Here is a 26,906-nt window from a genome sequence, read left to right as displayed (position 1 = left end):
GCCAATGAGATATATATGGAAAGCATTTACTGAGGTGCCTGGCACATTAAAAAAGCTCCAAAGATTGTGGTTATTATTATTTTCATTATGTGCTAAGCATGGCCTTAAGGTCCCTCTTTAAAGAGACAGGTGCATCCTTGACCCTCCCTGAATTCTGCATTTAGTGTGAGTGCACTTAAAACAATGACTACAGATGGAATAAATGTAGAAAAGTCCTTTGTATTGGAGAAACATACCTGGTACCATGGAAATTTAATATTGTTTAATAGATTCACTAAGAATTTAGTGAATTCTTAGTGAATCTATTTACAGGAAACAAGACAGTATATATTTTTAATTAAAAATATTTATTGGCTATGGACTTTAACAGATTTACATTAAAGAAACATTTTCCCCCCAAATATGGTAATAAGAAAAAGACCCAGAAAAATGGACAATATTGGGCAGAATTTTCAGTGTTTTGAACATAAATAAAGCTCATACATTTATACGAATTCTGGGATATTTACTAATACTCTTCTAAAAATGGATCTGGATTGAACAGGAATATAAACATATGAACAAGTCACACCCAACGTATTTCAAAACAATCAGATCCTTGAGAACACAGATTCTGTTTCTCATAAGTATCCTTGTCATTCATGGAGGAGAGAGGTCACAGGAATGTCTATGGATTCCAAAATTCGTGAATTCCAAAACAGAATTCATGGACATGCCTATACCACTAATAAAAGAAAACCATATAGGTGGGCATCCAACACATAAAAATATAGTAACCACATAATAATTTTTAGAAAATGTTCAGCAACACCCACTAAAATGAACAGCAAAATATAGCACAATAATATAAAACAAATCTATTTCACTCCTACAAACAGAGCAAAGGCATTTCTTTGGTTCTGTTGTTTTTACAAAAACCATGTGTATACGTGTCTGTGTATGTGTATTCTTATAGAAAGCTTCATAAATGTAGAAAGCACACAAAAAGTTAAAATAAACTGTCACACCATCAACACCAATGTCACTCCTCTGGCAAGAGCAGAAAAAAACTCACAGAATCAGAGATGATCTGGGAAGGTCTTTCCAGCCTCAGAATGTGCTAATGCCTATTCGCAAACCACTTCAAAATCCAGACCAAACCTCTTTTTAGGCTCTCAAACGTCTCTCTACTCTTGCCTAGCTCCTGGAACCGCTGAATTTTCATCAGGCCGATGGTGAGCAATAAACAAGAACAAGTAAGGCTATGACTGTAATCTAAAGCTTTTTGTTCCCCAAATATTAGAGCTAGATGGAACCTTAGAAGTTCATTGAGTCCTATCCACTATGCCTGTTCCCATTTATTCAGGAGGGAACAGGCATGAAGAGAGTAGCAGAGAAACTCAATTCTCTACTCACTAGTCCAATGCTCTGTGCAAGTGAACACATGGTGGAGGAATCTCCCCAAGCAATGGGGCATCAGTTATTATGTGGTCAGACTATTCATGAACCTGAAGGGAAGACAATAATGGATCTGTACAACCAGATACAGGTAAACTTCCAATTAGCTCTGGGGAGACAAATCACAAATAGACCGTGTAGCCAAATGAAGGAGTGTGCACTGAGGCAACAGGTCATAGGAACAATGTGTGAGCCCCACGTTCCATGGAGAGGTGAGCCTGGTTAAATTGCAAGAGCCCTTTCTGATTGACTGTACTGCTGGGGCAGCTTGGAAGGCAAAAAGTGTCCGAAAGAGGCCCCAGAGAATATAAGAATTAAAGAAAACCCTTGAATCAAGCAGATTCCCTCTCCAGTCAACAGGCATGTTTCCACAAGGTCATGCTACTCGTGACCAATCGTCTCCCTTTAAGCTCCAATCCAGCACAGTGAACCCTCAGAATCTCATTATCGCCACTTCACGGACGTCTCTTCACAGCTAAAGCTTTTGTCTTTGACTAAACGAATCTCTATTGACTAAAAGAGTTATTTAGCACAGAAATATTAAAGGTCATGGTTCAATTCTTTCTGATCAATCAGGTCACTTAAGTCTTTAGAAAAAAATCTCTTTAGCCTCATGTGGGAGAGTTTGGAACAGCTGCTCCTTATCCGAGCAGACCTGATTCTCCAACATAAATGATGAACACTAGGATCATCTCTTGTTCTCTTCTTCCCACATGACAGCAGTGATACTGGCTCCATGTGCAGTCAGACTTCCGCGTGCCAGGTCTCAAGACGCTTGCCTGTGGATGAGCTCTTTCAGCTGTGCCAGTCTGTCACTTTTTAGTGCTTCCCGAATAGAGTGGAAAAATCCAAAGTAGTGTTCAAAGTTGTGTATCATAAGCAGGACTCCGGCCAACAGTTCATTGGTCACCAGCAGATGGTGGATGTACGCACGAGTATGATTCTTACAGCAGTAACAGGAACACCCTCTCACCAATGGGTCAAAGTCCTCCTGGTACCTGAGGAAGGAAGTCAGAAGGACATTCCAGAAAGTGAGGATCACAAGAACTCCACAGCCTAGGCTATCTCTTCTGCTGGTGCATAACCAATATAGTTAATAACATACTGGCAAATGTACTGCTGGGTACCTGCTTAAGATAGCAATGTGGTCCAAGTTAACACAGCACAATGAACCAGGGGACTCAGGAGTCCTCTGAGGCTGGATATAACCTCCTAGCCTGAGGCTCACAAAGAAGTAGCAAAGACAGTCCTGTGGTCATTCCCTCAGGCTGAGCACTGTCGGTCACACTGTACAGGGACATAATGTTAGGAAATGCTGTTCTGATGAATGCACATTTCTCCTGTTTGCACCAGAACTAGTATCAGAAGACATGGTTCAACCTTTTACTTGCACAGCTTTTTGCAGTTTACAAAGCACTTTTATATACACTGTCTCATTTAATCTCGTCAACCGCCGATGGAGACAGGCATTTTTTTGTCATTTTACTGATGAAGACGACGAAGGGGTTAAGCTCTGAAGCTACAATGCCTGGGTTTGATTCCTGGCTCAGAGCTCACTTGGGCAAGTCACTAAATCTCCCTCTGTCTTGGTTTTCTAATCTGTAATGGTAATAAGAGAAATAACAGTGCCTACCTTATAGAGTTGTTCCAAGGATTAAATGAGTTAATATACTAAAAGACTTGGACACTGTTGAGCACATACTAAGCACTATATATGTGTTACCTTTCATCAACTACTGAAAAGAAGTCAAATGACTTGGTCAACGTCACATAGGCATGAGCAGTGCTAGGATCCAAACTCCAAGACTCCATAATTTTGAGTCTAGTGCTGATAATAAGAAAACTACAACTTCCAGCTAAATGCATAACGTATAGAGAATTTTAGTAGTAAGTTACAATTTATTTTACCCTAATGCTTAAAAAAATAGGAATGAGTCTCCTCGGTTATTTTTCAAGAAGTTAAATGTGGTAAACATTATTATTTCAGACCTACAATCAGGAAGCCCCTATAGAATAGGTAAGAACCAGGATTTTTATATTCTTTCATAAATTTTCAATTCAGTACTATTACTAAATAGACATCAATAAATCTCAGTCCCTAGAATGTCCCTTCACATAAGACCAAAAACACCCAAGTACTAAAGCGAGTATACCAAACTCACAGATAAACCACTCACTCGTTCACTAATTATTTCCACTCTTGACAAAACATGTACAAAGTTACAAGATATCCTAATTCATTCTCTATAAAGGTAAATATTTTATTTAAGACTTACAATCTATATATAACCAAGATGACTTAAGTTCCTTAAAATTAAAAAAACTTTGTTGTGTTTTATCTTGAACTCTTTATTTTGCTCTCTCATTTTTTAAAGTAATTGGAAGGAGTAAAAAACAGCAAACAATGGATTTGCTCTAACCTTTACGACAGCTCTTCTAAAACAATAGTTATCTAGCTCAGTTTTCTGATGAGACAAAGTACACAAATTCATCTGCAGAAAAAAAGGCTTTCTGGAACTGAATTTGAGAAGGACTAACTAATACCCAACTATAAATATTTTATAAAGTCATAAACTGAAAGGGAACAGTTATGTAAACTTTTAAAACAGACTGAAATTTAAAAGTCAGAAACCAAAATCTAAACTTAAAAAAATTCCTTACTTTTTTTCCTTCAGATTAATTTCAAATGATGTCATTTCTTGGTAGCCACTGGTTGTTTTCATTTTCTTTGTTTGATCCACATATTTTATTTCTTCCTGTGTCCCATTTTGTTGTAATACTGAAGGAGAAACCAATAAAAAGTCTTGAATGAAGATTAGATAAAGAGTGACACTGGGAGAATTTTACTTTAGTTACTATTTCATGCTCTTTGACCCTGTAAGTCCACTCCTGAGAGTTTAGCCTAAAGAAACGACACAAGAAAAATAGCAATATGTACCAGGATGATCACTGACCCACTATCTATAAATCTACAATATCAAAATTTGGAGATTCAACAATGTCAAACAAATTATGGTTACAAGTATATAATATACTCTTACTGTCAAGAAATTATTTTTACAAACTAGTTAGTGTGCATGTGTGAATAAATGTGTGTGTGTGTTGAAGTTATGTCTCATCATAATGCACATGCAAATTAACTGGGCTTTATAACTTCCTATGATCCAAAAAGATTCAAAGTAGAATATGGTTTAAATTTATGTGCTCTGTACGGAGACTCCAGTCCTCCAGGGAACTCAGATTATCCAGAATCAAATGGGGAACTGAATTGTTCCCTTGAACAATTTGCTTTAAGAAAAAACATTCCTGGAATTAATTACATGAGAAGCACCAGTTCCCATGCAAAGAGCCAGCTGCCTTAAACAGGGCGAGTAGATAAGTATTTCTGGGAGAGAATAATAACAATCTCAAGGTTGGCCCAACGAGAATGGGCAGATGGTCCTAGGAAGGTAATTCTGTCCAAGTCAATGGAGAAAGAGCAGTGTGACCTGAGCACTGAGCACAGGGCTATACTTTGCTGCCATGAATTTGCGTGGTGATACAGGAGCCTGCAAAGCCCTGGCTTCTGGGAAATCCTTGTCACTGAGGGAATTGCTGCAACTTACTCCTTTGTAATTTTCACTTTGTAATTGGCAAGGGACTATAATTTACTATACACACATACACAAATGTGATTAATAATAATACTTTAATAAAAATGTTCAAACTATTTCAATTTTCCTTATCATAAAGAAAAAGCTTTCTCTGGCCAAAAAGGAACAATATCAGGTTCTTTTTCAAAGTTTTGCATATTCATGGTATGGGATGACTAATAGCTACCTGTGTCCTGGTGGAAATACTTAAGCTTGTAAATAAAGTCATGAACATTTATAAAGTATTTATAGTATACCTACCCACATGCATTACATTCTGGTCTGTCTAAAGGATGGTAAAACTGACTTCCTATATATAAGAATTTGACTAACCTGATTTAGTTTGTTTCCAGAGTAATTCCATTTAGATTAATGCTTAAGTTGCTTTATAAAAGTGTAACATCTTCTGAATGAAGTTTGGTAACTTATGGAGAATGAAATGAACCTTTAAATGACGTCTCTAGCTCTAGTCAAATTTAAGGGTGACAGCGGCAGAGGAGGAGTTCAAAGGACAGCAGGAAGGGAAAGAAGGCCAGAGGGAACACTGGGCATGCAACGTTCTCCTCAAAAACTGGGTAGATGCTTCAAGAGACCCTGGCCCAAAGTACACGTCCCAATTCCTTTACAACTGCCAGTTAAATGTCAGAATTGAAAATTGGTTTCCCTGACTTCTGAATAACTAAACAATAAAAGAAAATGGCAGTGCTTCAAAGCAGTATTAGCAGAGGAAAACAGCTTCCACATCTCAGTGTGCACACAAAGACAAAAAAGCAAAAGTAACGCTAGGACCAGAGGGGGTGAGACTCCCTGTATTTTAATAGCACAGGATTTGCAAAAAGCAGACAAGAACTCTATTGTGAAAAAATGAATTAACTTTTACCAGGCAGTTCAAAGGTTTTATTTTCTTAGATTTTCATCACTATTCACTCTGAATGGTCTTTTTCAGGCTGTTAATAGAAGAGGTTTTGTTTTCTTTTTTTGCTTCTGCTCATTCCAAAATTACTTTCTAATATTGATGAGCTATGTGTATGGTATTAAGTACCTGGGCCTTGTGGACCAACATGCCAGAGGGTACAGATAAGAAACAAAGACGGAGTTTTATAAAAGGCTGACTTTATAGTATGCACATATTTCTGACTTGAATCATAAGCCAAAAATTGATAGGAAATAGAAGAAACTTAAGGATAACACTGAGATTAACTTCAAAAGACCTACATGTCTCCTCAGGATTTGGCTGGTAATCAAAGCTGAAAGTCAGGGCACATCCGCGCTCTGTCACTTGATAAGGGAAAAAACTCTCAAATAAGTCCACTCCTCTTTCGATACACTCTAGCACCTCATCTGGCCGGCTCACACCACAGATGAGCCTGTGAAAATAAGAACAGTGTGACATGAGGACAATGCCAGGAATCCAGGAGTCTTTCCAGCGGGCATTAAAATAATAATGAAAACCATCAGTCATGGTTAGCATGGCAGGCAGCAAATAATAAGATGTGGTGGAAAGAACCTTTGATTTGGAGGCAGAGAGATCTGGGCTAGAATCCCAGCTCTGCTATTAATTTACTTGCTGTGTTCTTTGGGAAAGTTTCTTAACTTCTCTGAGTTTTAGTTTTCTCATTTTAAAAATAAGAGTATTAATACATACCTCACAGGACTGTTGTGAGAATTAATAAGATATTTGAAAAAGCACATGGTGTAGTTTCTGGCCCCAATGAGAAACTCAATAAAGGCTAGTTTCCTTTCTCCTCTCATCTGTTCTGGACAACCTCCTAGTCTCAGACTGAACTTCATAGCCTACCCATCCGCCACATAGATTTTTTAAGAGTGCAAAGCTGTGTGCTTTATTTCCCCCTCAGATACGTGTATATTTTAACTGTATGTTGCCTATAATTCGTTTTTATAATTGGTTCCAGAAAGACATTTTTATCTACTGTATTGTTCATAGTTTCATTTACAAAGCAACTCCTGCTCTCAGAATTTCAACTCTGCCCATAGAATCTAGGAATCTATTTGGCTTTATTTATGCTGCTTCTTTATATTTTCTCCATTAATAAAACGTCTGCATGGTGGAATGAGGTGGTAATTTTAGAGGTACCGGGCAAGGCGTTCTGAGAATATTAATACTCAACCAGGTTTTGCCACTAAAATACCACGGGGAGATGCACTAGATCAGGGCTGGTTGGCTGCTGTCTTTTATGTTTGTTTTTCTACCCATAGTTCCTTTTATGAACTGGCAGAGAAAAGCTTACAGACTCTCTGATTTCTAAAAGAAGGCCAAAAAAAAAGGCTTATGTAATATTAAACAACCAGAATCCTTAAATATATGCTGGTTTTTCTGACTATAGTTTCCCTCAAGTAACGTAATGTTTCAGATCTCCTCTCCAACTGAAGCTGGCATTTCTACACATGTAGAAAGAAAAAACAATCCCAGCTTTCAAATCCAGTAACAGACATCTGTGAGCACTTAACTCAAGAAGTCCAGAAAATGACTAGAAATACCAGCGCTAAATTGTTGCCTATACCAGAATGAACTGGGAGGGGGAGCAGTGAGCACAGAGAACAGGGTTAAAATTGGGGCAAATGCTGCCTGGAGCAATGAAAAGATCTCATTCCAGCTAGTGTGTACACAGGCATGTACAGGTGTAAAACATCATCACGCTCTACCTAAGACTCATAAGCTTTACTCCAAGGTAAACCTGGATTTTTAAAGAGTAGTAAAATTCCATGTATTAGACACTAGCCAACAGCCCAAGGTGTATAAAACAGCACCCCATAATCAGACCTCTTACTCTATCTGCAGGAAAGAGCATAAATATTAACACCAAGTGGGAAAAAAGACTGGTCTTTAAAAAAAAAAAGGGAGTAGTCTCATAAGACATCAGCTGCATTCAGAAACTTGGGACTTTTAGCTTCGAATCTTGTAGATCATCTCCTCTCACCAGCACACAGTAAAACCTATGATTTATGGAAAGAACCAAACCCACTACTATTGCCAGCCCCCTCAATTTCAAACAATGATACCACTGCCTCAAGTCTAGGAACTTCTTAAAGGTCCTCGTTAGTAGTGTCCATATTCATTCTGCTAGCCATCCCAGATCTGCCCTCAACTTTCCTCAGCGAAGGCCAAAGTGCCCATGGCTTTAAACTGTCCCCAGAAAACATGTTATAATGTATAAAGAAAAGGTTTTGTATTTGGCGCAAGAATGAGGGAAATGGTATGACACTGGCCCTCACTTAGATGAGCATCAAGTAAACGAATTCATACGGCAACTATCCTCAGGTCTACATTCAAGCACAGGACAGCCTTGATGGAAATTCCCCTACGGTGAGCCCCCGAAGACTCAGTCCAGAAAGGACATAATCAAAACATCAAAAGACATGCCCGTGTATAGACTACATAATACACGACCCCTAGCACTCCTGTTCCGGGCGCATGTGGCCTGGCCAGCACCCTCACTCGGCACTGGCCTTGGTTTGTCTTCCGGCAGCTCTGCGGTAACTGATGACAGCAAGTCCAGTCGAGTGTCCAGAGTTGCTGGGTTCCCTTGAAAGCCATCCAGGAGGAAGCCACCTACAGGCCGCTTGGCTGTCTCTCGTGCTGACCTCAGCCTCTCCTCCACCACATCTCCACCTTCAATCACTCCAATGATCGTACTTTTCTGAAGGACCTAAGGTAAGAAAAGACTGAATGTTTTTAATGGTTTCCAGGGGTGGAGACCTGTGTTTAAATGAACCTTACACAGAAGCCCAAAGGACAGACAAGATTTCGGTGAAGCTGTTATAGGTGAGGCATGAAGGGAAATGGTGCTCACTCTACCCTGAGAACGTTTAGGGTTCCAAAGAGCACAATTTGAAGGCCACCCAAATAAGTAAGAAAAGACTGAGGAGAAACTGAGGCAATCAACAAATGCAGCCATGCTTTAGCTTAAATTAAATGCACGCTGAGCAGGTACAAGAGGAAAAAAACAAAGGAACGGTTTCAATTTATTTCAATGACTCTCCAGGCCTGCTTGAAGTCACCCCCAAGCTACTGCACACCATCCTTAAAAGTAAATCTAAATATAAAATATAGTTACACAAGTATTAGAAGAATATATTGAATATTTTTATAATCTTGACATAAGGAAGGCCTTCCTAAGCAACTAAAGCTTGCAGGAAAAGGCTGACATATTTGAGTACAAAAACATTAGAACTTCTCTAGTGAAATATAGTATCACCAAGGGCAAAGGAGAACTTACTTTTTGGAGGAATAGGTAAATATCTACACCATACAAAAGGTCCAAAAATCCTTTAAGGAAGTGACGACCCTCTAGAAATCTAGGCAGATATGTGAACGTGAGCTTCAGAAAAAGAGATGTAAATGCCCTGTACACATATGGAGAAGTTACTAAATAAAACTCATAGGAAGGAAGTGCAAATTGGAAACAATCAGATACCCATTTTTGGCCATCATACTGACAAAAAAGCTCAAAGATAACAACATAGTGGAAGTGAAAGTGATAAATGTACTTATAGACCTTGATAACTAGAGAGTAAAAATTAGTCCAGCCTCATGGGAGTACACGAAACTTATCACAACATCAGTGTTTTCATCTTTATATCCTAAAATTCCACTTCTACAAATTTCTCCTACAAATATATTCACAGGAAAAGAGTATCAAGATATTAAGCAAGAAACAAGGAAATTTATGAACGTATGATCATAATGTTATAAAAACCACATGTAGATATGCACACATGTGTAATAATTATGTGCATGTAACTATAAAAGTGAGGTTTGCAAGGAAATACACAAATCAACAGTGGCTCTCTGGTAGAACAGAGGGGTGAGGAGGGAGTCTGGCAGGCTGTGAAGAGGGATGTTCACTTCTTATTTTAAGCAGGAGGGGCACCATCAGACTATTCCTCCAGGAAGAACACTCCTGGATACTGTGTGGAGAGTGAATTAAGGGGGAGTATGGCTAAAGGATGGGGTACAAGACAACTGTAATAATCCAGGTAAAAGACCAAGAGGACCTGGACTAAGGCAGTGCCCGTGGGGTGAAGAGGAGGGGTGGATTTGAGACCTCATCAGGAGGTATGATCAACACAACTGATTAGTTGTCCAAGGAGAGGGTGAAGATAGTCTGGGATGACTCCTGCCCCGTTTTGGAAGTCCAGGAAGTGCTGAGAAGAGCAGACAGGGAATCCTAAAAAAATAGCGAGGCTGAGGTAAGAAGAATATGCTGTTTTGTGTATTCTGAGTTTGAGGTATCAGAGGGACATGTACATTTAGCAACTGTACAGGCCTAAGGTTGTACACATGATACAAATGCGAGTGCCCAGGCTAGAATGGAAGACACTTGGCACAGGGCGGCCACTCCCCACTCCTGCTTCCATGGCAGACAAGGCTAGCAGACCACTCTTCCTGCCGCACTAGGAACAGCTCCAAGCACCTTGGGACGAAACCCACTTGCCATCCCCGGCCTAGGGAATATATGAAGAAAAGAAGTCCAAAGACAGAACCTTGGGGAGCTTCCAACATTTGAGGGCATTCAGAATAAGAGGATCCAGTGAATAAGAGAAGGGATCACTGGAAAAGGGAAAGATGTATGCAGACATACAAAGCGGGCAGTTACACAGGCTTGCCCTTTACATGACTGACACAGCCCTACCTGGGAAACTCCATTTCATGGGTTTAAGAAGTAGGATGAAACATAATCAGTGTCTGAAATGGAACACATTAAAGACTGCGAGGGGCATTATTAACAATCATATCAAGACAACAGCATATGCATAAGCATAAGGGGTACAGAGAGGAACCCCAGCATTTGATCCACACTGAAATAGTGTGAAATGGCGAGGCTGACTATGACACAGAAGAAAGGCCTGAGGCCCATCTGGCCTTCCTAATATCATGTTCTCATACTTTCTCCTCCTTTCTACTCATCAGACAATATTTGTTCTACAAGGATAATTACTGGCTCAAAACAATGGCTAGTGAGCAACACTAACAATTCAGACCCACACAGTGTCCCAGGCTGAACTTGTACTGCAGATACTGAGAGTTCTCTTCAGAATGACAACTAAGTTTCCTCTAATTATTTCATGTACAGTTAACTTCATTAGTCAAATTATATTTTTATTGATAAACTCAAAATAACAATGTTCCTCAAACTGAATGCACCTGCCATAGTGGGACCTGATCGCTGCTCAGGACGACTCCACATAAATTATCAGGCACTGACTCTCCCCTCTGATCGCTGTCTTCTGATCGTCTCCTCCCTCTGCTCTCTCCTAGTGAATGCATCCTTTTCCAGCATCACTAACTCTGCTATCAGGAGCCCTTATTTACTGCTACAGCTTCTTCCTCACCCATCATAACCATTCACCATCAGCAAGCACTTACTGAGGGCTTACTTTGTGTCAAGAATTTTGCTACATGACGAAGATACAAAACTGACGCACAGAAATTGAGCTTATGGAGGTCAAAGTTTAATAAATCATTGCAATACAATATGATTGGGGCTATACTATAGCTACATACAAATTAAAGGAATGAAAAGAACTTCCTGGAAGGGTCAGGAGCAATTTCCTAAAATGAACAATGGGATTAAATGAGCCAGATCTGGAAGCAAGAGGAGAAATATGGCTGACAATAAAAAAACACACACGAAACAGTCCAGAAGGAAGTCTGCATACAGGCTCAGCGACATGAAACAGGATAAAGCCTCAGGGAACTGCAAGCAACGCAGAAGGGCCAGAGTGCCAATCACAGGAGAAAGTAGGCCACGCTGAGCTGGAGGAATAGGGACAGGCCAGGTTTCTGCAGGCCGGCCATGCCCTGTAAAAGTTGAGGTGCAGAACCACCAAATTCTTTTAGGAAAGTGAGCAAAGGGTTGATATTTGGGCTTTACAGAGATCTCTCGGATAGCAGGGCTGAAAATGGATTGGGTGGAAAGGAGAACAGAGGCAGAAAGAACAATTAAAAGGTAATTGTCTACATAAGAGAATCTGAGGTTATGATGCCTTAAGGTGGTAATAAGGGTGATAACACGGCAGATTCTAGGTATATTTAGGGAGATAGAATCAAAGTGGAGTGAATATTGGAGATTAAATCGGATAGTGAAAGGAGTCTTGAAAGACTCCAACTTCTGGGCTGAGGAACTTGGTGTTTGCCAAAAACTGAGATAGAGTATTGATGGAGAGCAAAAGGAAGAGGTTTGAAGAGAAAATATGGGAGTTTGGTTACCTGAGTTTAAGGTGCACATGAGGGATATTCTAGTGACAGAACCCAGCTAAAGCCCTGTAGTCATATGATTCTGAAGCTAAGCAGAGTGATCTTGATTGTACCTACAATTTTAGAAGTATTCGGCAATAAAAAACTAAGGGAAGCCTACCTAGTGAGAACATATACAGTGGGATGTAAAGAGAACCTTAGACAGAATCCGAGAGAGTAATAATACTTAATGGTTCAGGAAAAAAAATAGGAGAGCATAAAAGAGACCAAGAAGTGAGGAGTGGAGAAGTAGGAGGAAAAGAAAAAGCGGTATCATGGAATGTCAATTAGCAAGAGTTTCAAAGAAAGAGGAGTAGTGTGATGTACAGCTTTACCTCTGACTCTTCCAGTAGCCGCAGACAATGATCCAGGAATAGAAGCGATCGGTCAACAGACTTCCTGGCTCTTTTTATAGAAGTTGTTTCTGCACAAGATGCTTCTCCATCTGAGAGGCACTGGAACCAGTCTGGTTGAAGGGCCTGCTGAATTGCCATGAACTTGGAAGCAGTCATTTCCACTCGTCCTCCAACACCCCACACAGATACAGACTGCCAAGGAACAAGGTGATGGGGAATTAGCAAGAATAAAATGCAAATAAAAAGAAAATAATAAAATGCTAAAGCAATTCTGAATTTAATTCTTCTTTACTAGAGAGATGGTAGCAATTCAACATCCTAGACATGGTAAGAGGTTTACTATACTATACTATACTGTACTGTACTGTACTGTACTATACTTCAAGTTCTCTAACAACCTTGTAGATCAGAGAATCCTTCAATGGCCACACAAGCCAACTTCTGAGCTTGCCCCAAGAATTCTGTCATACTTTTCCAGAAGCACAGTCTTCCAGTCTTCCCCACCTCTCTACCCATGCTGTTCCTGAATACACCACAGACTTGGATTCGTCTGTCTTTGATTATGTTGCTCTTTTTGACTGAAATACCCTTCCCCTACTTCTTTGCCTGGTAAAATACTATGCACCCTTCAAGACAGAGTTCAAATATCACCTCCTCTAATATGCTCCCCAAACTAGCCCTGGCATAATCAATTGCTCACCCTTCTAGGCTCTTTCAGAAATTTGTGCTTATTTCTTCTATAGAAATGAGAGCCCCTGGAATACCATTGTATATTTCTAGAGTATCCCAATTCATGTTTGTGCCCCACAAGCACAGTCTAGGGCCTCACACATCATTAAACATTTACCAAGTTAAGTTACATACAGAATTATGGGCTAAGACATAAATCCCATAGTACTTGAGAACCTCTATGTTTCTTTGGTTACTTCTACAGCACCTCTCTTCTCTGAAGAGACTGACAAGGACATAGGTGGGGAGGCAACATACACTCTTTTATTTTGGCATAAACATTTAAATGAATCCTCTCTCCTTTATAAACAGAGTAGATAACTGATGTCAAAATATTTTCTTTTGAATACAAATTACAAAATAAAAAGAAGTTTAAAGCAGAAGAGTAATTTAAAATAGTAATCTTAGGTAAGAGTGATAAATATTGTTGACCTCAATAAAGTGGGTGCAGGAAAAGGAATTGCATTTGTAAAGTAGCAGTATATACACGGGTAGGCATAAGGAGGTTTGCAGTTGTACATATGGAAAAATATACAAGAATAAATAATAATATAAGAATAAACTGTGTTTTGCATACTCACAAGAATAAACCTCCTTTTGCCCACCCTATACTGAAGCCATGCCAGAATGCTGTCCTCAAGGACAATGCAATGGGGCCGTGTCTCAGGAGAAAACTTTTAATGAAGTCCTTTAGATACTGATCTTCTAGCTAAAAATCTCTGGCTGTGGACCCAGCTTTTCAAATTCTGTTCTAAAAACAAGCAGTATTACACTGAGGTTCTACTATATATAGTTATACATGTGATAACACTCATCAGCAACTTTCCCCACTCTTCCTGAGGTGGTTAAAACTGCAAATAAAGCATGGCATCAAAAGATTACTGTTTTCTACCATCAGCAATTTCTTTTTTGGGGATGTACTTAACCCTTCTCCAGCTCCAAATTTTTGCAACAATGAGAAGCTGAAGATACATTCCTTACCTTAACCTCATCCACAGACAGACCTCCTTTAACTCCCATAAACCACCCCATCCCACTATATTCACAGAAATAAAGAGAAGGCAAAAAGGGGTGAGGAATGGGCCAACATCCCAGGCAGTAGGACCCTAGCATTTGAGGGATACAACAGGCTGACTTCCTGGGACAAAGTTGCAGCACTGGAGGAACTTCTGAGAACACACCTTATTTGTTACATAACCAGCTGGGCAGGGGCTGACTGGATCGTGCAGGGAGCAGTACAGGAGCGATTCTGGCATACCTGTATAGACATAAACAAGAACCCCTGAAAGCACTTACATCAACAATATCACTGCATTGTACCAGAGAGCAGCTGCATGTGTACTACTGGACAAAGCAACACTGAGCACAGTAAACTGCTCATACCTGATCTTATACGACAGAAGGCCTATCAACATGAATGAAAAGATTACTTTGAAACCTCTAATCTAAAGGAAGAATTAACTGTAAAGGTTCATTTCTAATAACATAGTGAGTTGTTACAAAAGGAAGGTATAGCCCGGCTGGGTGTGGCTCAGCGGTTGAGCGTCGACCTAGGATCCAGGCGATCGGGGCTCGATTCCCGGTCAGGGCACATGCCCGGGCTGCGGGCTCGATCAATGACTCTCTCATCATTGATGTTTCTGTCTCTCTCTCTCCCTCTCCCTTCCTCTCTCTGAAATCAATAAAGATATATTAAAAACAAAACAAAAAAACAAACAAACAGAAAAAAACAAAAGGAAGGTATATCTTAAAGTATGAGATACAATGAAAGTGTTTAATGACATGTTGACCTTTGAAGAAGAATTTAGTATCAAGTACGTTCATTCTAGGTACTATGCAAGAGGAACTAGCTCCTGGAAAGATGAAATGATCTAATCAAAAAGTAACCTCATTAGTAATAAAGCTGTCTCACATCATGAGTCCCTAGGGGCAGAATTAAAGGGAAGTTACAGGCCCTAGCTGGTTTGGCTCAGTGGTTAGAGCATCAGCCTTCGGACTAAAGGGTCCAGGATTTGATTCCAGCCAGGGGCATGTACCTCGGTTGCAGGGTCAATCCCGGGCACCAGTTGGGACATGTGTGGGAGGCAACCAATTGAAGTGTCTCTTTCACATCAATGTTTCTCTCTCTCTCTCCCTTCCATTCTCTCTGAAAAGCACTGGAAAAAATATCCTCTGGTGAGGATTAAAAAATAAAATAAAAACTAAAATAAAATAAAATAAAATAAAATGGGAAGCTATAGGATAGTGCAAATGAATCTCATTTTCAGTAAGTTTCATTGACTCAAGATGACAGTTTCTTAAGTTCTTTAGTCAAAAAGATAGTTGTTTATATTAGCTATTTTCACTTAATTATATGCTTGTATACTTTAGAGCTGGTAATTAAAACTGATCTCAGGTAGAGAAAAACGATATTACATAAATTCCTCAACTGAAATATAGGGCCTTGTGACAACAAAGTCACCACGCAGTTTCCCTCAGAAGCAGAGGACTGAATGAAAACGGAAAGAGGATTTTGATTCTCTTGAGTCTTAGATATCGGAAAAAGCTTCAGAAGGTAGTCCACAGAAGAATGTTCTCTAGCTGTCACTGCTAAGCTTTCCCTATAAGTGGACGCACACATCTGCATTTAAAATTCTATTTCTATAACAAAAGATAACATTAACATATCAGAATACAGCAGTCTATAAACTCTCTGTCCTCTGCCTTATGCTTTAGGCTCAAACATGACAAGACTACTTTGGATCTTAGGGATGCCCCATGCAGTGTCTCGCCTCTGGGCCTTTGCTCCATGCCTGTTATATCTGCCCACACCTGTCTGCTACCAGCACCTCCTCACCTGGCTAACTCCCTCTTCCTTGACCCAGCTAAGGTGACCCCTCATTTTCTCTATCAAGAATTCATTCTTTATTCTGACCTCCTTCCACTTGTACCCTATAGCAGGTTATGTGCTTCTCCTCTCGCTCTCATGATACATGTACATATCCCTCATCCTGCAAATGTAGTCACCACTCTCTACTGGAATTACCTGTTTATCTTTATCCTAACTAGGCTCTGGGTTCCATGAGCTGTTTCCTATTCGTCTTTGAATCCCCAATGCCTGGTTCTTAGATGCTGAATAAATGTATGAATGAAAAATCGAAGAATAAACAGCACCTCCAAACTCCAAATTAATATATCGCAAGGCACACACAAATAACTTAATTAAGTTTACCTATAAACTTTCCAACTCCTTCCTTATATTCTATCAAGACTTCGTGATGCTCTGCCCTGTTAGTAAAACAGAAAAATACACGGTATAATGATGAATCAATTCCACACTCTATACAACAACTGAAGCCTTCTTCTCACCCAAACATGCTACGTGACAGTAAGTGTAATCTTCAACAACAAATACACCATTATCAAGAGGCCCAACTCACCAGGCTAGGTTCATTAGCCAGAGTAAAGGCTTTCAATTTGCAAGTGGTTCTGTGAGAAGAAAAACTGGCCAAGGTCAACTGCTCCAGAATATCTGGATTTTCTTGCTTCCCTTGCCCCTTCAAAATCAGTTTATTATTAACACGATACTGCAGAGTCATTTCATCATATAGTAAATTGTTCAATTAAAGATAAAGTCAATATGCCCATTACACAAAACGATCTAACTCCATTAGCTCTGTTTCCATAAGTAGTACATGCAAGTACATATGCAGAGACAGAAATCTTTGAGGCTGGGGCATGAAGGCAGCCTTAGGCTCCAAGTTTAGCTCTCATAGAGCATTCCCTGCCCTGACACCCCTGGGAGCAGAGGCAATGATGGCAGTATGGGACCTTGGGTGCAGAGGAAAAGTGAAACAGCTTTAACATGGAGGTCTGGCCTGTGGCTTCCAGATTAGAGCCAGATGATGTATAACATTTGATATATTTCTTCTGATTTCATTCTAAAAATGTACAAATTTTATACATAAAGTAAAAAAGTCTTTTGCTTTACTGTACCTTATTAAAGTAACTAAGCTGCTGCCAAAGTTGAAACTTGAATGGTTGGATCTACTACTCACAGTGATGACAGTGTAAGCTGAGCCATGGCAGGAACCCCATGGATACTGTGCAGTGTGTGATGGGTCAGGTGTGGGGCAGAGCCAGTCTTGGTGTACAGAAGGCAGCCTGGAATGTCCATGGTGCGGTCCCCTGTTTTGCCTAGGTTTTTTATTTTTCCTAGGCGGCAGCCATTAACTATCTTGGTAAGACTCAGCTTCATCCTGAGGGATTCCTCCAGGTCCTGATAAGAGAATTAAATTCAGAAACTGTTTCATGACATCCAAAGGCTACACATTTTGCAAAGATAGCAACCTACAAAAAAATAAATGATAGCATGTTTATTACTACTTCCAGCCTAGGATTTTTTCAGTATCAGGAATAGGGGAATGGGAAAAGTCACAGAGTCAACAAGATACTTTTCCCAAAGTCCCAGAGCACTATGACGACATCAACTACATTTAAATTCAGTGATGGAATTTTTGTCTGACCTGATGAAATCCAAACAAATGGAAAGACGGAAGTGAAGACTAATCATGGAAGGAGTGCTATGAAGCCAAGGCTTGCTCTCAGCCTTGCAAATGTGTAGGAAAAAGTCAGGCTGCTTAGGAAATACTGGTTATTAATTTGATCTATTTTTTTCTCTAATTTGAGAGAATACTAGGCAACGTAGCAATTTTGTCTAATATAAAGTTAAAAGAAGAAAACAGGTCCCAAAACAGCATTCTGGTGTTTATTAAAATATATGAAAGAATATACATCAAAAGATAAAGAGATTACGTCTGAGGTGAGATTATTTTCCAATTTGTTCTTACCTGGTGTCCAGAGATGAGAAACTGTATGGAGCATACATGTAATTCATAAGCAATTTTACTTTTATAAATGGGAAAGAAAAATATTTGATTAAAAAAATTAAGATATACTTTCTAACTTCTCTAGATACACAGGGAGAAAAAAATCAGAAAACATTATCAATTACTTTGTTGGAAGCTATTAATTAATTATTATTTAGTGAAGCAAATCCTAAACTCCACTTCTTAAAATGTACTAAACTTGGTAATCAGGCACAGCAGATAATGTACAAAATGTCACTGGATATACCAGCATTTTACAAATACCAGCACATCTACAGCAAGTACTATAACCCTCCTGAATTCTTCCCAATGCAGATAGGCCCAGTTTTATTAGTAGATAAGTTACTACAGCTATCTAGAGATTCCAACCTTAGGTCCTGTCCTCTTAAGCATTATACTGGAACACACTCTGAAGGTCAACCATTGTTTAAGATGTTACCAAACAAATAAGCATTATCTATCATTAGTTAAAAAATATTCAGGAATATGACTATTACTTTTTTGGGAGTCATAAATTCTTATATTGAAATTAAATAGCCAATCCTGTCTTTAGAATTTTAGAAATAAGAATAACCACTTTCTGCATGATCCTATAAAAGATATCATGCTGAACATGAATTATTAAAAATAATAACAAAAGTGTTTGAGGAAAGCCTGGTCAATTTTCTATAACTCAAGCTTCATTATTTCAAATTATCACAAAGACATAAAAAGAAGTATCAGTGAAACCCACAGAAACGGAGACTATTAAGGGAAAAAAGTTATGTTTTAACAAAGAGCAACATAAAAGCTATTTTTTTAAAAGCCTGGTTATTACACATTAAAACTGTTAAGAAAATGTTTATATCCAAAAAAATTATACAAATATAAATTATCTTTATATAAATTATAAGAACATACTCTAGAATATATGTCATTAGTTTACACAATCATATTCCTTATTGATTTATCAGATAATGCACATAACCTTCTGATTTCAAGTGATAAAAATATATTTTAAACTAACAGAACTCTAAAGCCATTTGTAGCAAGGTTAAAAACTGCATTTTGCAATCTAAGTAAATTCCAGGGAATTGAATCGGCAGGAAGCAAAAAGATGAGAAATACGCTTTTAAAGTTAATGAATCAATGCCTGTTATTGTGAGTGAACACTGGAATTAACCAAATATAGAACAATACGTTTTGAAACATAAATAAGAACTAATGAAAATTTAAGGGACCGAGATTATTAAATACTGCAATAAGTTACCCTCACAAACATATGAGAATGGAAGAAACTATATAGTCTAGTTTTTCAGAAAGGGCTAGAGACAAGAATTTGGTGGTTCCCCCCCTTACTCTAAAAATTCTGTCTCATCTAACATATTTAAGTTTTGTAAAGAGTTTAAATGTATGCACGAGTTGTATTTTTAAAATTAAATTCATACACACTCTACAAGGTTTGTACATGCACAGAAAAAAGTCAGAAGGACTTCTAAACAATATGCTGCGCTGAGCTAACTCAGAAAGACACAGAGAAGTAACAGACTCTAAAATTCTAGAATGCAGTAACTGAAGATAAGACTATTCCGAGTAGAGTATTCTAAAATTCTTACCCTATCTGGGAGGAAAAAGATAGTGAATAACTTTAAACTTTAAGTATGTGTGTTAAAAGATTTTTAAGTAACCATTTCCAAACCCACTGGGGAGGGGCAGGAGAGGGTAAAGAAAAGTTGGCTAATACAATAAAGGGCAAGAAAAAAGAAAATTGATCAAAAAACACACCAAAAACAGAAAATACAAAACAAGATTGTAGAAGTAAGTCTGAATGTTAATGATCACAATAAAATTTAACAAATTAATTTCACCTATTTAAAGTCATAATGACAATAGTAGCAACTAGTATTTATTGGGCATTTACTATATATCAAGTACTGTTCTTTATATATTAACTCCGCTAATATATATCATCATATATACCTATAAGACAGAAGCTATTATTATATGCATTTTACAGATGAGGAAACTGAGGCTAATAAAGTCACCATTTGGGAAGTGGCAGGGCCAGGACATAAAGAAATCTGGCTTTAGAGGCTGTACTCTTATAGGCTAGTAGTCTATTAGAAGTCCCGAATCTTGTCCATAAACATATGCAATATTTACTTATTAACTCTAATGTTAAGATATAATTTTATAGTTACAGATTCCATTTTGCTATAGCGTTCTTATTATTGTTCCTCTTTTCCCTTATCTTCCTTCTCTGCCTCTACCCATTTTCACAGCCTCTACAGACTCCATTCTCATACAAACATTTAAGCATAGTTGAATATGGGAATGGATGTTTTTTTAATTAAAATAAAAATGGAAACATACTGTAAGCACTTCTCTGTAATTTGCTTTTCTCCCAGGAATAGACAATGGATATCTTTCCTGAAGACGAGACATAAAATATCTACTTCTTTTAAAATAACTACTTCTTGGCATTGCATAGTTTGGATGTAACACAACATTTTTAACTTTTTTTTTTTAATTGATTTATTGATTTTAGAGAAAGAAAGGAAAGGAGGGTGGGACAGAGACATGTCTTTGTTGTTCCACTTAATTATGCATTCACTGGCTGATTCTTGGACGTGCCCTGACCAGGTCCAACCGCAACCTTAGGTCCACGCTCTAACCCACTGAGCCAGGGCGGATGTAACACAATTGAATCAACCGTCACCCTTCTGATGGACACTGAAGACACAGGGCAGGTCCTAACATCGCTGCAAAAGTCTGAGGGCACGGCCTTCCTTATCTCATTTTCAACAATTTCAGGTTAACCTTAGTTTACGTTTCCTGGCAGAGTTCTACACATACAGTGACCTTCGATCGCTATCACCCCCCTTTTGCAGATGGGTTCGAGTTATTAAACAAGTTGCCTGAGATCCTACAGCCACAAAGTATCTGGGTCCAAACCCTGCCCTGTGAACCCCTGTGTTCCAGAGTGCACTGTCCACGGAAACATATATGCTTAGTGAATAAGGGTGGATTTACCGTCGCCCGGTGAGCCACCTCCAGGCTCGCGGAGCGCTGGGCTCAGGGACTCGGGGTCATGCCAACCCTCTCGAGTACCCTGCACGGTCCCGGAAGAAACTTCCGGCTGAGAACGTGTCGCTTAAGCAGAGGACAGTCGAAAGGAGGCCCCTCTCACTCAGAGACGCGGCGAAAGCTCACACGATTTGGGAAAATCTGGATGAAGGAAGTCACACCAGAAGACCCAGAAGAGGAAAGGGGAGACATGGCGGGAGTACAATTACCGTTAGTACAACACAACCAGGAAGCGTCTGGGCGCGACGCGGCTCATCCACCCGTAGCAGTCCCCACACCATCAGGGAGAGGGGACACTCACCTACTCACTTCCCAACTTTTCTTGGCCTGAGACCCCTCAGGCTCCCCACAGTTCACTCCCACGTGTCCGGCTGGCAGAATCCTCGGCCTCCTAAACCACCGCCTCCGCCGCAGAGCCAATCAGGGAGCATTGCGTCATCACCGAGCGCCAGTGAAAGGCAAAGGTAATCTCAAAGCGAACTCCCGCCAGAGCGAGGACCCGCGACGGCTGCCGTTGCCAAGGGTGACTGAGCTAACTCGTTCCGCCTGCGCAAAGCCTCCTGGGAGTGGTGGTTCGTCGGCGCCCCACGAGTGCTTTCCAGGCGGGCGGAGGAACTACAATTCCCAGGGAGCTCCCGTAGCGGTCTGAGCAGAAGAGCGGTTGTTTCAGCTTCGGCCAAGGTCCGGGACTGAACCTGGAGAATGCTGCTGGCGCCCCGGGATGGGTCGTCCTCAAAGAAGAGGACGGGGCGGAATCTCTGGAAACGGTTTACAAGGAAGCCGAGCCCCAAGGTGATCCTTCCCAATCAGGAGTTATGGGGGGCGGAGACCGGCCCCGAGGCCATCAGCGTCCCCGCCGGTGCCTCCTCCCTGTTCCACCGAGAGCGTCCTTACCTGGCCCGCCCCTTCCCCTACCAACTTGGAGCCATCATTGCCCTACGAAGGGGGCCCAGGGACTCGGGGGTGTGGGTACCTGACGTCTTTGGTGGGCAGCATCCTGGAATAACTATTTCCATCTAACGGTTTTTACACACCGGAGAGGTCTGGTAGTCGCCCGTCGGGTTGAAGAGAACTCACGAACTCTTTCGCCCCCTACTTACTACCACTCCCCCAAGTTTAGAGAGCTTCCCGCACATTTATTTTTATTTTTAATGTTTTGCAAGCCATAGGGAACTGATCTTTATTGGAAGGGGAAGATCTTCACGTTAAGTCCTCAACCTCGTAGCCCTACCCCCCTAGTTTTACCCAAAATATCTAGAATGAACTCGGAAATGCAAGTGGATATTGAATATATCAGTACTTGATTCTAAATTTCTAAATTCAACCATCGTTTAAAAAATAAGCCCTCTTTATATTTATTTCCCCCGTTGATGCGTTAGCATCCCATGGAAAACTGATGACCCGTTTTAAGCTTGAAACATATGTAAATGACATGTGCAAAGTCAGTCACACGATGTGTGCTTTCCACAGACTACCTTTTTAACAGTCACAAAAATAAATGTTTTAAATGTAGGTGAGAGTACCAAAATGGAGCTGGCTTCTCGGCTTTCCGCTCCAGAGCAGCTTCACCAGCTGTTTTCACGCTTAAGTTACACTTTCGTAAAAATATGATCTATAGACATGTGGCCTTTCTGAGTGCTCTAGGCAATTGTGCTTACAGTTTATTCTAAATATACCAGCTAAATAACGCACTGGATATATTCCACTTGGTGAGTATCTTGTCCCAGATACTGGGGGGTGCAGACTGGGGCATTGGAGAGTTGGAAACACAGTCTGCTTCTATTGTAATATACCAGTTCCATATGGAAATAGACCTGATGATGAAAGGTAAAAATTTGGGACAATTTCTTAGGACTCCAAAGGAAGGATTTTTGCTGCTAGTGCTCATTGTTACTGCCTAGAGGATGAAAAGGTAAAATCACAAGAGCTCTTCAAAGTTCAGTTGTGTTTTAATAGAATCAGCTCTTTCTTTGTTGCAGAAACAAAATTATTCAACAGCACAGCTGCATTAATTTGCTCTCTGTAAGGTGCTTTGAAGGTGAAGTGTTATGTAAGGGAAAGAGTATTATACCTTTTCCTCTTCCATGTTTATATATTCCCTATTTATTTAAAAACCCACTTGAATTATTAGCAAAGCAAATACCTCTATTCATTAAGTGACTATTAGAGGGAATTCTGCAAGCTTTTGAACGTTACAGAGAGTGACGAAAGGAGGTGTACTACTTATCTGATTAATATGTGACTGACCTTGGTAGAAATTTATGTGATTTCTACTTCATTTTCTGCGCTGTAAAACTGTAGAAGATTGATTATCTCTCACTGCACACACACACGCGCGCACACGCACACACACCAGTTCTTACTGGACCAAACAATATCCCTGCTCTAGGTAAGATAGGAAACCCTCTTGCTATAGGCTACTACTAAAAAAAAAGGGGCCTAAGGAGAAGGGCACACCATTCTCTAAGTAGATTTGCTTCTGTGACACTTGCATAAACCTGTCTAATTAATTAGTGCTTGTTTGGGTTTTTATAAGGAGTATTATACCTAGCATTCCTCTATCTTCGCTCATAACCCAGGAGAGTTTGAAAAAATACTCATGCCTGGGCCCTACCCCAGACCAATTAAATCAGAATCTGGTGGGCTTAGGCAGGAGATAAAAACATTCAGATGATGTCCCAGAGAAGGATCCATGTTTTTCTTCCTACCATCTTCTGTGTTCTTTTGTTGCTGAAGTGTCTAATGAAATGATTTGGGGAAAGAATAGAGGACACTTTCATGTATTTTAGTCAGAAGGATAGATTAAAATGGCAAAGTTGATAATGATATTATGTGTTAATATTCTGTATATATTATCTACAGCCTGCTTTTGACCCTGACAATGTGGAACACTGGATTAGGGTAAGGATATTGCACATGAAGATAGAGAATTAAGAGTCAGACATAATCAGATGGAAAAGGAATACACATAGGTCTCCATTTTGCACATATTTTGCTGTTTTTGATCCTTTGTAACTATATATGTTTCCTTATATATAACATAGCTACTAAGTAATAAACTTTGGAAGGTATTTAGGGTTTTTTAATCACCCTGTATTGCTTTAGAACTGTTTTTGAGTTGTCTGTTGCACATGTGTTATATGAAACAAACCAAGGAAAAGTGAACTCTTTCAGAACAGAAGATTTTAGTTTTGTTTTTCCCTTAATGTTCACTATATAGCTGATAACAGAGCTACCATTCAATAAACTAACATAAGGTATAATTTTTTCAATCGAGGAAATGTTTGTTTCACTGAAATACAACTTAAGATCTTCCTCTCCTGTCTCTTACATGTTTATTTTGAAAAAAAACATGGTAAGGATATAATATTTTAAAACAAGAAAATATAGAGATTATTTCTAATCCTTAGCATCATCTAGTACTTGTCCTGCCAGTCATATGGCTATCCGAGGGAGAGCAGTCAACAGAGGGAAAGTTCAGTGCAAAGGTCCTGAGGTGGGAACATGCTTGGCATAGTTGAGAAAGAATGAACAGGGAGGTCAGTGTGGCTGAAGTCGAGGCAGAGTAGCAGAGGAAGAGGTTGGAGAATTCATTGGGTCTTGATGGTGCAGGGCCTTAAAGCATATTATAAGGATTTAGACTTCTGTTCTGAGTTGAATGAAATAGGGAACCATGGAAGGGTTTGAGGGGAGTACTAACATTATGCCTTTCATTTTGAATGGGTCTCTCTGCCTGCTGTGGTGGGGGCTATTTTGAAAATCTGTCAGGAAATTGTGGTTCCTTGCACCAGGGTAATTGCAGTAGAGGTGACAAGAAGGGTGAGATCCTGGATATATTTTGAAAATAGGTTTCCTGATATATTATATGTGTGTATGTTTGGAGAGAAAGAGAAAGAGCAGATTGAAAAAGGTTTTTGAGGAATGGAAAGAATGGAGTTGTCATTAGCCAAGTTACAAGACTGACAACACAGTCTTGGCATGGAGGAAAGCAGGTTTGTGGGTAGGGAGGAAAACAGGTTTAATTGTAAAACGAGTTCTTTTATACTGTGCAGGTAAGCCAAAGGGCCAAGAGAGTTTGCCCACCTCCGCCAGTCACTCTCCCAACTCCCCAATTTCGCCACTGTTTTACTAGATTCTTACTATTGCGTTAAAATATTCTGAAGACTACAATTCAGTGACTCTGTTCATCCCAATTTTATTGCACCTATAGTTTGCCTGTATGGTGGGAGGTTCCTTACAGGGTAGTAATTCGAAGAAGTATAGCTACTCTGCCTCTGGCTCACATTCATATGCAAATTTTAGTAGCATGGAAAACTAATAAAATATATTTTTTATTTTAAAAAGTATTCAAATGTCAGAGTCCCATAATCAGTGCTCTAAACAAAAGGTATCTAAAGCTTAATTAACATTTTGTTCAAATATAAACATCATGAGTACCTGTTAAGACTTGGTAAAGTACTGTAATTAGTTTCATGTTTATTGAATGAAATTATTTGGGGTGGATGTTAAGCCTCACAGTTCCTTCAAAAATGGACAAATGAAAGTATTTTAGTAGCTGAATTTTTTATTTATTTATTTATTTTTTAATATATCTTTATTGATTTCAGAGGGAAGAAAGGAGAGGGAGCGAGAGATAGAAACATCAATGATGAGAGAGTCATTGATCGAGCCCACAACCCGGGCATGTGCCCCGACCGGGAATCGAACCCCGATTGCCTAGATCCTAGGTCAACGCTCAACTGCTGAGCCACGCCCGGCCGGGCAGTAGCTGGATTTTTTAAAAAAGGGGCAGATTCTTCTTGAGGGTTGGAGAGAAATGTTCTAACCGTGAACAAAGTTGTTGTCATCTTAATGAATTTTTTTTTCTGTTATATTAAAGAGAGTGGAGAAAGCCTCAGAATTTGGAGTTTCGAAAGCATTTTCTGTTGGAAATTCAGATTTATCCAGAAGGCTTTGGGGTCAAATGATAGATTTGGAAACATCTGAGCAAATAGAGGATCATGATGAAATCTATGCAGAAGGTAAGAAAATACATTTTTTTTGCTGCAAGGTTAACAGTTCTTTGGAGCACAGCTTATTAAAGCATAGCCTATAATGAATTTCAGAGTACAGAAAGAAAGCTTTTCTTTCTCTTGTCCTTAATTTCTGTTTATTTTTACTGCCCAGAAGTTAATTTACTCTGGAATCAGCTCCAGTATTACAACTAAGGCTGTTTTTAAGGCCATTTTGTCTTCTGAAATAGACCCGCAGCCAGAGGCAGTTTGGTATAACACGGTGAACTAGTGAGTGTTGGAAGGTCTTAGGCCTGTGGCACCAAGGGCAGCTTGCTAATTTGATCTAGTATCATACAGAATTTGACCACTAGTTTATAAATCAACTTTGTTCCTTACAAAGAGAGTCTAAAACTGATCTAACCTCCCTACCTCCCCAAAGCATTTATTCTTCTGTAATTTAGTATGTTAGTTGCTGATGCCCTGACTCTCCACTGCTTAGGGACTGAGAGATTAGGAGGAGCCAGCAAAGAAGACTGGGAAGGAGAAGCCGGGGAGAGATGAGGAAA

General features: G+C 39.6%; 2 protein-coding genes across 3 annotated transcripts in view; one reads left to right on the top strand and one right to left on the bottom strand.

The window, feature by feature from the left end:
* Window positions 1-328: 328 nt before the first annotated feature.
* QTRT2 (queuine tRNA-ribosyltransferase accessory subunit 2) lies at window positions 329-21,736 on the bottom strand. 2 transcript variants are annotated; one of them, XM_016200236.2, is made up of 9 exons: window positions 21,648-21,736; window positions 17,450-17,670; window positions 16,624-16,679; window positions 14,594-14,670; window positions 12,663-12,875; window positions 8,538-8,737; window positions 6,285-6,436; window positions 4,099-4,216; window positions 329-2,435 (listed from the first exon to the last, which is right to left on the bottom strand). In XM_016200236.2, exons 2-9 carry the CDS (start codon window positions 17,647-17,649, stop codon window positions 2,204-2,206), a joined length of 1,248 nt encoding a protein of 415 aa, XP_016055722.2. In that variant the 5' UTR covers window positions 17,650-17,670; window positions 21,648-21,736; the 3' UTR covers window positions 329-2,203. The 2 variants fall into 2 exon arrangements, with proteins under 2 accessions (XP_016055722.2, XP_016055723.2); XM_016200237.2 differs by lacking the exon at window positions 21,648-21,736 and adding an exon at window positions 21,293-21,549.
* A 265-nt stretch (window positions 21,737-22,001) lies between these two features.
* The window catches only part of CCDC191 (coiled-coil domain containing 191), a 62,086-nt gene continuing 57,181 nt past the window's right edge, over window positions 22,002-26,906 (top strand). The window contains exons 1-3 of the mRNA XM_016200235.2: window positions 22,002-22,138; window positions 24,209-24,247; window positions 26,226-26,367. Of these exons, the coding sequence (XP_016055721.2) occupies window positions 22,049-22,138; window positions 24,209-24,247; window positions 26,226-26,367 (271 nt within the window). The 5' untranslated portion in view covers window positions 22,002-22,048. The remainder of the gene's footprint in view (window positions 22,139-24,208; window positions 24,248-26,225; window positions 26,368-26,906) is intronic.

The sequence above is a fragment of the Miniopterus natalensis genome, chromosome 6, assembly GCF_054644295.1.
Source record: "Miniopterus natalensis isolate mMinNat1 chromosome 6, mMinNat1.hap1, whole genome shotgun sequence".
In the NCBI taxonomy this organism is placed as follows: domain Eukaryota; kingdom Metazoa; phylum Chordata; class Mammalia; order Chiroptera; family Miniopteridae; genus Miniopterus; species Miniopterus natalensis.
Note: the sequence above shows the minus strand (reverse complement) of the source record. Positions and strands in the feature narration are given on the sequence as shown.